This window comes from Mytilus galloprovincialis, chromosome 11, assembly GCF_965363235.1.
Source record: "Mytilus galloprovincialis chromosome 11, xbMytGall1.hap1.1, whole genome shotgun sequence".
Lineage (NCBI taxonomy): Eukaryota > Metazoa > Mollusca > Bivalvia > Mytilida > Mytilidae > Mytilus > Mytilus galloprovincialis.
The window spans coordinates 83,122,408-83,135,167 of record NC_134848.1 but is presented as its reverse complement, the minus strand read 5'-3'; the positions used below and the strand labels follow the sequence as shown (position 1 = coordinate 83,135,167).

General features: G+C 33.8%; 1 protein-coding gene across 2 annotated transcripts in view; it reads right to left on the bottom strand.

The window, feature by feature from the left end:
* LOC143052919 (uncharacterized) overlaps positions 1–12,760 on the bottom strand; it is a 105,436-nt gene extending 92,676 nt beyond the window's left edge. Inside the window, exons 1-3 of one of the 2 annotated variants that reach the window (XM_076226090.1) lie at positions 12,583–12,760; positions 12,229–12,345; positions 9,515–10,036 (exon numbers count right to left, since the gene is read on the bottom strand). In XM_076226090.1, coding sequence (XP_076082205.1) covers positions 9,729–10,036; positions 12,229–12,345; positions 12,583–12,751 — 594 coding nt within the window. In that variant the 5' untranslated portion in view covers positions 12,752–12,760 and the 3' untranslated portion in view covers positions 9,515–9,728. Of the gene's footprint in view, positions 1–9,514; positions 10,037–12,228; positions 12,346–12,582 lie in introns of those variants that run through there. The other variant, XM_076226089.1, reaches the window with a different exon arrangement.

Genomic DNA, 12,760 nt, shown 5'->3' with positions numbered 1-12,760 from the left:
TGGACTTGACCAACAAAACTTAACCTTTTTTAATGATAAGATAAGATAAGAAAATTTATTTTAAGTCGGGTTACATGAAATACTACAAACATAAGCTCTGTAGAGCTTTTTGCTGACATTGATTCATGAAATGAGATCGCAATCGACTGAAAAACAGTCTGACGAACATGAGGACCTTGCAAGGTACGCATATACAATATATATATTTATCCCTTTACTCATAATAAGAGAAAAATTAGCATTACAAAAATTTGTAACTTTTTTGTTCTTACCTGGCAAATATTCAGTTGTAACAAACTTTTCTGTGTTTATGACCTCAACTTCTCCACAAACATAAGGTATAGCTGAAAAGATAACTTGGCTCTCAGGGATGGATCCATGATGATTATCAGAATCACATGCATGCATTGGAGATTCAAGGTTATTGTCTGTTCCAACTTGTGTTGAATTGCTGGTTTTTCTGTAATATTAAAGTAAATATATCATTATATAATAAAAAGAAAAACATACATTTTGTTTATATAAATGATATACAAAGTGTTTATTGTATCGACAGTTACACATTATTAATGTTCATGAACAAAAAAGGATACATGTACATATTAAAAAAATATAAATAAAACAGTTGTTATCAATAAAAAACAATCATTAATATACTTTCTGGTGATTTTAATAATGACTGACAAACTGCTATTTGAAAGTGTAGTCATATGCCTCAGTGTTATAGCTGAATGCAATTTAATAAAATTGAAATTAAGATAAGGTGTAATATTTTGTATATAAGTATCCCTTAATGATGCATAGCATGGATAGATTGAGAAGAAATGGTATTCATCCTCAATTTCTTGTCTATTACAGGATAAGTAAATGTTTTGATTTCTTTCAGTGTTGGTATAACGCCCCCTTTCAATTGCTAGGGAATGGGCACTGAGATTAAATTTTCTAAAAACTGATATAAATATATATAATCAGTAACAACACCAAGATCATTCCAAAGAAAGATGAGAGAAATATAATCTTAGACTGTTTAAAACCAATAATTATACCTAGTTACAGGCATAGGTAGAAAAGGCTGTGGCATTATATATTTGGTTTCTCTCATATAATGCAGCATTAAATAATGACTTAGTCATACATTGTATTAACGTATATAGGAAAAAAACTATATCCCACTCCTCTTAAATCCAAGCTTTAAACATGTAGCTGTTTACCAATTCTTCATCTTAAAAGGTAATATATTATTTTACAAAATTAAATGCCATTTTTTGCATTGTGACAGTTCTTAGAGTTTTTGCATAATAAAAATAAACAATATATATTTATAAATAGGATTTTTTATGCAAAAATTAAAGTATGATTCTGAAAAAGTCTCCACCCACCAAAAAATAATGCTGAAAATGGCCAAGTCCAGACTTGCAAACAATTTGGGCAGCACTTCTAGTAAATATGCTTTTTCACAAACCCATCCCCTATTCCCCAGACTATACAGAAGGAAATCAAGAAAGATACATTGTAAGAGGTGCTGGGCAGGTTTATTTATATGACATAAAACCATACACCATCTCAAGTATTAACTATAGTATTTAAACTAAAGAAAATCTACAAACCTTGCACCATTGCTAGTCAGAAATCTTTAAAAAAACATTTTTTTTGTGGTTACTCAACATTGTAGTATAGTATTATGACATATATTTTTTAAGAATGTTTTTGCACCACCCCCTTTCTTTCCTGTTCCAATGTTGTAAGCACAGGCACTTGTTTCTATTAATGGGGAGGTCGACTTTCCATGCTTCGATTATAATAGAGAGTCGACCTTGCCATTGATATAAACCTGTTCCTTTGGTTCATAATCACACTCACAGACCTGTACATGTAAGATCTATACTTTGCTATTTTGTTTGGGGGGGGTGGGGTGGGGTGCGGGTTGGATGGAAACGACATAAGAACAGTAGAATCTGTTTATAAAAAAAAATACCTTTCACTCAACGGCTTCTTGAAATTGTTGTAAGGAAACAGTGTTGGTAGAGTGTTGTTGTTTTCATCAAAGTGCAGTGAACAAATACGTGTGTATTTCGTTGGAGTCCAATCATTCGGCCGCCTAATCAATATCAACCAGTCTCGCCTTTCCTTTGCGTTCCTTGTCTTATTTGGCAGAGAAATAAATGTCACACCTTGCATCCAAGGATACTTATGCAGTTTGTTAAACTTTCTAGTTGATGCGGTGCAGTTTGGAACTCAACAATGATAAACCACCATTTTCCCGCAGGCGTCCTTAGTAGTCCCACCTTCCGGTACAGAAATACACGGAACGCAACCTCAGACCGAAGATTTTATTCAGTAACGATAACTCAGACCGGAACCCGAAACTTGCGTATTGGTATTGAGTTTTTAACTCTTGAAAATTCCGATATACAGTTTCGTTTATCTACAAGTTTTTCAAATATAGAACAACAGCTGTAAAATGTGTTGGTTTCTTCATTCCATATGTCTTTGATATACTTCATGTTACTTTGTAGAAAGGAAGAAAAAAACAATGGCTTATTTTGAAATGAAATTTTTGAATTACCAAATAGGCTCATATTAAGTACCTCGTCCTTAGTTTTGGGATTATCTCCAATTTTTAGAAAATTAGACCATGTATAAATCATTTTCTGATAAAATAAAGGTATATTTTCAAGATTGAGTCCTTTAATATTTGAACATTTACATAAAAAATACTGATCATTATACTTGTTGTCAAATTGTCGAAGCCAATACTTAGCCAATCGCATTCCAGCTTTCTAACGGTTCATGGATAATGCGATAAAGACACTTTATTTGCTTACTTCTAATGAATAAGTCTATACTTATCATGACCATCAAACTTGACATAAAGCATACAACAGATACGGCTGAGTCTGCCTCATATATTGACTTAAATTTAGAAATTGACAAAAAGGGTCGGTTAAAACCAAACTAAGCAAAAAACGAGATGATTTCAGCGTCCAAATTGTGACTGCATACGGAGTACATATCTTCAAATTGATACGATATGCGAGCGCCTGTATTGTTCTGTCTTGATTTTCTTGATAGAGGGTTGCTACTCACAAGGAAGTTATTTAACCAAGATTTCCAAATGGTGAAGTTAAGTCATCCCTTCGTAAATGTTACGGAAGCGATCACGAGTTGGTTGACCGTTGTTATGAAAAAACCGTTTCAAAGATAATACCGGGTATGTTTCTAACGTCGTAACTACGATCCCCTTCCATTTGTAAGAGTTTGGCCTACCGAATTAAAATTGAGAATGGAAATGGGGAATGTGCCAAAGAGACAACAACCCGACCATAGAGCAGACAACAGCAGAAGGTCACCAACAGGTCTTCAATGCAACGAGAAATTTTCGCAATCGGAGGCGTCCTTCAGCTGGCCCCTAAATAAATATATACTGGTTCAGTGATAATGAACACCATACTAAACTCCAATTGTACACAAGAAACTAAAAGTTAAAATAATACAAGACTAACAAAGGCCATAGGCTCCTAACTTGGGACAGGTGCAAAAATCCGGCGGGGTTAAACATGTCTGTGAGATCTCAACCCTCCCCCTATACCTCTAGCCAATGCAGAAAAGTAAACGCATAACAATAGGCACATTAAAATTCAGTTCAAGAGAAGTCCGAGTCTGATGTCAGAAGATGTAACCAAAGAAAATAAACAAAATGACAATAATACATAAATAACATCAGACTACTACCAGTTAACTGACATGCCAGCTCCGGACTTCAATTAAACTGATTGAAAATTATGTCTTCATCATATGAATATCAGGCACAATCCACCCCGTGAGGGGATCAGTATTCCATCAGAAACATATATGAGAAGAACATAACCCGTGTCATGCCAACAACTGGTTTATTACTAATAAATGTGTTTAGTTCCGATGCAAAGACCCTATAGGTGAATCAATATTAACGCAAAAATATGCAATCTTTAATGACCTGACAACAGTATCGTAACTATATACCTTCTTAACAAGTCTATTTAAAGGTTTTGTTAGCTTCGGAGGTGAATACTGACTTTTTTGTGCTTTATAAAGAATATTTCTATAAAATTTTGGATGTGAAATACCTGAACGTATAAGAAGTTTGCATGTTGAGCTATATTTACGAATGATGTCCTTATACCGACGATAAAATTTAGTGAATGTTTTGACTAGTTTGTGATATCGAAAACCCTGGTGTAATAATTTTTCAGTAATACATAAATTTCTCTCGTTAAAATCTAAAACATTGTTACATACACGAGCGAATCGTACAAGATGAGAAATGTAAACACTGTAAGAGGGTGACAAGGGAACGTCACCATATAAAAATGTTAGACTATTTACTGAGTTGTAATACCATAAACAACACGACGGGTGCCACATGTAGATCAGAATCTGTTTACCCTTCCGGAGCACCTAAGATCACCCTCCGTTTTTGGTGGGGTTCGTGTTGCTTAGTCTTTAGTTTTCTATGTTTCTTGTTTACTATTATTTGTCGAGTTGTCTCTTTTACTTTGAGCCATGGCGTTGTCATGTTATTTTCAATTTATGAATTTGACTGTTCCTCTGGTATCATTCGCCCCCTTTTTATCTATTGTTAAATGTAGACATCTAAAAGTGATGATTTTTCATTCCCTAACGTTAATTATCCATTTTTAGATGGTGACGTTCCAAAGTCACCATTTTTATGTAACAACGTATTAGATTTAAAAGAGAAAAATTTATGTATTTATGAAAAAATATTACACCAGGGTTTTCGATATCACCAACTAGTCAAACATATACTAAATTTTATCATCGGTATAAGGAAATCATTCGTAAATATAACTCAACAAGCAGACATCTTATACGTTCAGGTATTCCACATCCAATCTTGTATGGTAATATTCTTTATATAGCACAAAAATGTCAGTATTCACATCAAAAGCTAACAAAACCTTTAAACAAACCTATTAAGAAGGGATACAGTTACGATACTATTGTCAGGTCATTAAATATTGTATATTTTGGCTTTAATATTGAATCACTTGTAGGGTCTTCGCATCTGAGTTCAACACATTAATTCTAAAACCAGGTGTTGGCATGACACGGGTAATGTTCTTCTCATATATTTCATGATGATATAATAATAAACCCCTAATAGGAGGGATGATTGTGCCTAATATTCATCAGTTTAATCGAGGTCTGGAGCTGCTAGTAATCTGTTGTTATTTATGTATGATTGTCATTTTGTTTATTTTCTTTTCTTTCATATTTTGAGTTTAACTGTGCGTATTGTTGTGCGTTTGGTTTTTCTACATTGGCTAGAGGTATAGGGAGATGGTTGAGATCTCAAAAAACATGTTTAACCCTACCGCAATTATGCGCCTGTCCAATGTCAGGAGCCTCTGGGGTTTGTTAGTCTTGTATGATTTTTAATTTTAGTTTCTTGCATATAAATTAGAGTTTCGTATGACGTCTATTATCACAGAAGTAGTATACATATTTGTTTAGGGGGAGCTGAATGACACCTCCGGATGCGGGAGTTTCCCACTACATTGAAGACCCATTGGTGGCCTTTGGCTGTTGTTTTACTGTATGGTCGGGTTGTTGTCTCTTTGACACATTCCAAATTTTTATTCTTAATTTTATGTTATATACTCAGTTATATTACATCCTATCTGCTATGGTAAAACTCTATTATAAGTACATAACTAAGGAAATTCACCTCAAAAGTTAATTCTTTAAAAAGATTTATTCAGAAGGAATGTAGTTATGATACTGTTGTCAGATCAGTCAAGTAGGCATGAAATACAATATAATAGTTTGATGCACTTATAGAGTTTTGTATCGGGAATACCCTCATTTATTTTAAAACCAGTTGTTTGCATGATACGGGTTATGGTCTTATCATGAATGTTATGATGGTATGTGACTAATTAAACGAAGAACAGGAGGAATTGTGCTTAATTTTCATATGATGACATTTTACGGTACTTTTCTATTCCAAATTCATGTATTTGGTTTTGATGTTACATTGGTTATTCTCATCGGATTTTGTCTAATGCTGAGTCCGTTGCTGTGTGTGTTACATTTGAATGTTGTGTCGTTGTTCTCCTTTTATATTTAATGCGTTTCCCTCAGTTTTAGTTTGTTATCCCGATTTTGTTTTTTGTCCATAGATTTACGATTTTTGAACAGCGGTATACTACTGTTGCTTTTATTTACTGGGGTCTAGTGTTAGCATGTTAGTATTTGCTAGTAGTTGTATAAATAAAGGCAACAGTAGTATACCGCTGTAGTATAGTTTTCAAAATTGCTAACAATAATTACCTATTCTGATGTTCTATGAGGGTTGCATGAAAAACAAAGCTTGTATTTCCCCTATTTCTCATCATCAATTTTAAGTCGCTATACTTACATGTTGAGATCAACTTAATCATTCGCTCGTACAATTGATAATGTAAATGCGCATGCAAACGAATTTGTCCAGGTACTATGTGCATACCTGTGCACGTATGTTAATCATGTACGTAAGGGCTAAAGACATAAGACAGTTTAGAATAATAAAACAAAGGTATTGTGCAGCTTAAATGTGAATCAGATGAATTATACTGCGTGGAAAGGAAATTTGTATTGTTAATATTTCAAAGGTTTTACCACCAGTTAGATGATCTTATCACAGACTATAATCAAATAGACAAAATGGGTTGAAAATGAAAGAATGATATATTTTAAGTATCTATTGTCTAGCTTTCATGAATGGCGGCAATGGCGAGAGTAAAATCAAAAGCCATTGTTTTGGAGCTGTATATTCATAATGTTACTACAAGCAAGCAATGCAAAATAGAGCAGGTATTCAGGGACAATAAATATTAAATCAATATATTACAAAATATTTAAAAGGAAGCCTGCTCTTAGGTTGAAAAAGTAAAAATGCTCAACTCATAAAACTATAACATTATAACTAAAGAACATAACTTATCTAAATTATTGGACGATAAGTGCATAAAAGTATTTTTCAATGGGCTTTTATCAGAGAAAATGTGTTGAATTTGGATTGAGAGTTTTTAACAAATCATCGTTTGATTGAACTTTTCTTTAATTTCAGTGTTCTAAATTTACCGAAAGCTAGTCAAAAATATATCAACAAATTGTTTGCCTGGGTTATATAATGGTATCAGGTTATAAAACACAAGATTATGTAAATACAAGTTCTCCTCATGAACAGCGTGGGTAACCCATGTATATCTATGTCAAAATAATTTGATAGATTTTTGTACCATATGATAAAGTAAAAACAAATTAAGTAATGAATAAAACTTGTAATTTTTGCTGAAACTTTTGTACCTTCTAGCCTCCTTAATTTTCTATCGTCTTCATTTGTCAAAATTAAAGCGATTGGTAGTATTTTTGATGTTATCAATGTTTTGTATGTTATCGGGAAACTGCTTAATAAGACATGGTAACATTTACAGAAAAATGATAAACATACAAATCATATAATTAAATTTGTATACAGTAATATTATTGGTGTTGTCTATAATGGGTGGTTATTTGACAATGATAACACCATTCATTTCTTCAACTTTTTAGAACACTTTTTTTGGTGAAGCTTACAAAAAGTCACATTCGATAGGACGATACAAAATTCAAGATCTATAGTATTTCCGGGCTTAATTTCCTTGGTGAAGGAGGAAGCTTTCAAACAAAGGGTTTCAATATATGAAGCAAAAATCACCCGTTCACAAGTTTTACGGACGCCATAAGGAGATGGTTGACCGTATTGAATATCTATGTTACAATATATAACAATTGATATTTTCAAATTATCCTTACAATCTCTATTCCCGAAAGTGACATACAAAATTACGTTTATCGCCAGGTTGTCTATTACACAGGCAGCACGAAGAGTACTACATGGGAACAGGAGCAGCTTATCATTCCTAGATATCTTAGTTTTAAAGGCATGTGCATTTTTTTTTATTTTATTTTTAATATCATCGTTGTTTCAATAGACAATAGTCATGATAGTGTCAATGTTTTTTCATGACACACCTGTTTCTTTTGTAATGTTCATATTTTGTGTCAAGTTTCAGAGTTTGAATATTTTACTTGTCCGATTGGTCTTAAAATGAGGCTGACGAAACATAATCTGCGGTTCATTTATATTTTACAATTGAGAACAGTATATCATGATATATAGATATAGGAAGATGTGGTGTGAGTTCCAATGAGACAACTCTCCATCAAGTAACAATTTGTAAAAGTAAACCATTGATATGGTAATTTAGATACTTCTTATTCTGAGTGTGTATAAGCAGAGTTGAGATTTTGGTGAGACAGTTTTGACAAATCTCGATCAGAAGAATTTTGTGAATGACACCTTACCGAACAAAGTGGTGTTTTAAGATGCTTGTAATGTAGCCGCAGGTGCTATTACTGTAGAGTTGATTGAAACATGGAGCGATTATGAGAAAAACGTGAGCTTAGCGAGAACTACGGGCTATTCAAATAGCTTTGTATTCATTTAGATATGTTGTTAAGAAAACAGTACAGTCAGATGCCACATAGATAATCCACATTGTGTAAAAATAAGCAATTGAGGTAGCACCAAGATGCATTTACTCACATATGACGTTTTTAAATTTTGTTCGAAGGAAGTTGTCATTGTACACCAAATATGGGTACCTAGATCAGAAAATTGTAGAGCTGATTTTTTTGTCTTAATTGATAGATATAGATTACTGTCAAACGTCTCAGGAGTTATTTAAATACATGGATAATTTATGGGGTCCTTACACCGTTGATAAATTTTGCCAAATTTGCTAATACAAAATTGAAGCGATTCAAATCCATATTTTTGAATCCCGGGAGTAAAGCTATTGATGCTTTTACACAAAACGTTGAAAATAATTGGATAGTACCTTCAATTCATTTAATTACTAACAGTATACATCATTTATTACTGTGTAAAGCCGAAGCTATCCTGATTTTACCAAAATGGCCGTCCTCATCGTTTTGTATGTTATTATTTAGACGAAACATGAAATTCGTAATCATGTATTGGAAGTCATTGAATTTTCATGTGAGCAATATATGTGTCTTCAAGGGAACACCAAGAATTCCATTTTTGGCTCTAAGAAATTTAATTCTAATATTTTAACTGTTAGGCTAAGCACAAGGTAGATAAATGTTTTTGTTTTACTGTGACATAGACATAAAACACGTTGGCAAGGCTATATAAATGATAGCGAGGTTGTTTTTGCTTTTTTACATTTTTCCGATATTTTCAGTGTTGGTATGTGGTCATTAGAAATTCTTTCACCACACCAGCCACTACGCAATTGAGCAAAGGGTCCTTCAAAATGTTGTATTCACTCTAGAGATGAAAATACACGATAGCAGTACAAAGGCAGAACATGGTGGATGACACGCATGCTGTATTATTCAAATCAACAAAAAACGACTGAGAAAACCAATAGTACCTCAGGATTAAACAAAAAACACCATGATGATTGTACCTATTATTTATTATATGAAACTGCATTAATCAATTGAAACATTATAATGTATATATAGGGGTTTAAACAAAAGAAAACAACAAAGTTTGATCCAGCATCAATAGTTATAAAAATACATTATGTATGAATATATTTTAATTGTATTTTGACACATATCAGAAAACACATTTATTTGCTTAATAACTTCTGGCAGACGAATATTGTTTAGTATGAACTTCCTTTTTTGCCTCCATATCCAAATCTACCTCCATACCCGGATCTTCCACCATATCCAGATCCGCCACCACCACCAGATCCAACTACAATAACAGCACTGCCACCGATTCCAGCACCACCACCGAATCCAGCTCCACCACCTCCACCGTAACTACGGTTAGTTACACTTCCTGGTAACACCTTACAGCATGTAGTCCATTTCCCTGGGAATAAGGGTGTTAGTCTGCAATACTTGTCCAAAACAAATTCTCCTTTAAAACATAGTCCTTTACGACAGGTACACCATACTTGACCACCTGTAATCAACAATAACCACCACAAATTGAAAATGATAACAACAATTATTTGATTGATCAACAAGGGACATGCATCAGGAATCAAATAAGTTAAAAACAAGTTGAATCACAAAAATAATAAACTATGAGGAAAATTTAAAATGGAAAGTACCTAATCAAACGGCAAAATCAAATGATAAAACAAAACAAACAAATGGACAACAGCTGTCACATGCTGACTTTGTATAAGCATTTTCAAATGTAGAAAAAAGTGGATTGAACAATCGCATGAAGTTCCATTATATTAACAACGATGCATTAAAAAGCAGACATAATAGGTAAAATTGTCAAAATAGGGAACAGTAGTCATCACAGTGTCACAATCTCAAAAACAGCAAATATATAACAAAGATTCATAAACAGCATCCATCTTGAGCATCTAATTTAACATCCACATTCATATAATTATAAGCCTCGGTCACACCTTAACTGATGGCTCGAACGGATGCCTACCGGATGACTTTTTTTCAATCCGTTCATGTCCGTTTAATTTCCGTTGTTATCCGTTAGACGTCCGTCCATATCCGTTTCATGTCCGTTTAGCGTACGTTTTATCCGTCGACGTCTGTTCTGTCCGGTGGAAAATTTTGAGCATATTCAAAACTTTGAACGGACATCCAACGGATGAAATGTCCTTTGAATGTCCGGTAGGCGTCCGTTTTGTACGATACTCGTTCGTTTCGTTTCCGTTTAGTATCCGTTACTTGTCCGTTAAACATTCCTTTGAAGTCTGGTATATACATTCACCAATGCACTTCTACCTGACGTTTAACGGATAAAACGGATGTTGAACGAATGTGAAAAGAACTTCTACCGGACGTATAACGGATAAAACGTATGATGAATGGATCTGAAACGGATAAATGTCAATTGAAAATTTCGCGTCAGGAATGCAAATTATTGGTGTGTCAGATTTCTTGAGGTTTCTGAATTCTTCTTATTCATAATCGATCTTAAGAGTAAGGGCACGTCTTCATTATGAAGCAGCTCTTATTCAGGCCAGACACTGCCCTGTGGCGGCATTTTGAAGAACAAACCAAAACAAGTTACATAGAAACATTTTGAATATTTATGCGATTTACATGTATAAATACTGTCGCCTTTAATTATTCCGTATATCTTGTTCATCCGTTTTATCCGGTACATTTTTGATAGGTGTCCGTTTTATGCGGTACTGGTCCGTTGGATGTACGTTTGCCATCCGTTCTGTCCAGGACGTTTCGGTTTCTCGTACGTTGCATATCCGGAGTGTGTCCGATATGCATTCGTTACGTGTCCGTTTTATTTTATCAGTACATCAATGGACTCCCAAAGAATAACAATTGTGTCAACGGACAACTTTTATTTTCATCCGTTAGGCGTTCGTTCGTGCTATCTGGTAAGGTGTGACCACAGCTTTATATATGTATTTTAAATCAACCCATAATGGATTGAAATATTTGATGTCCTGTAACCTCATTCACATGAACTCTAAGTGTAGAGTTGTCGCGTGTTTGACATGTAAGCGTCAGACAGGAAAAACATAAAACAATTTTGTTAAAAGGATAAGAAAACAGTAGTATACCGGTGGGTGTGTTTTTGTGAAATAGACAAATAGCAAAAGATATTTATTATACTGCAGGCAATTAACAAATATGTTTGTTTATAAATTTTGAAATTATAAACAAAACTCCCTGGGACAGAGTCAACCTTAGATTTATTTGGCTATTGAAAATGCATTTTGTTTGCCGTGTACCTCTTCCTATATTTAGGAACTAAAACATGCATTCCCGGTTTTCACATATTTGGCTATAAGCGTTCCTGATAAAGAAATCTAGTAAAGCGGTTTGGACGAATTAAATTGTTTAACGTCTTATTTTCATATTTTATGACAAATATTTTATTTACAGTTAATTTATATAATACAATTATTCTACAGTTTCCATATCAATTTTCAGGTAAAATGACAATTTTGCATGCATAGAGCATTCGATTTAGCTAAAACAATGAACAAAGTGACTCAGTGAAACGGGTTTTTAACATTATACACTCGCTGCACTTTATCAATTGTCGGTAACGTTGTTTCTGTTAAACTTCATCATGTTTTTATAGTTATACATCAAAATTCTTACGTACTGATAATTAATAATAAAAATACTGTTACATTTACCTACCCTTTTTACCTCCACCTCCTCCTCCTCCGGTGCCCAATACCAACAGTGCACCACCGCCAATGCCAGATCCAACACTATAACCTCCGCCGCTTCCGCCACCATATCCTGACCCATAACCTTCAAAAGTAAAAATATCCAAAATAAGTCAAAATACTGCTATAATCTTAAACACTATCAACTAGACACAAATGAAAAAAGATGTTATGTAATAATACTTTTAATTCAGATATTGTAATGTAATTATACTGTAAATTCAGAAATTATTGCAAAAATGTGACAATCGCAAAAGATCTAAATTTCAATTTTTAGCTTTTTTTATATGAATTGTACAGGATTACTAAAACATTAACTAACCTCCTTTTCCACCACCTCCTCTTCCTCCTCCTCCTCTTCCGCCTAATATCAATTGTCCACCACCACCACCACCTAATCCAAATCCTCCGCCACCACCACCGTACCCACCACCAAATCTGCTAAATGCAGATCCGACAAAACTCAACAGCAGGAAAGTAATCATAGCCATGATGACTGA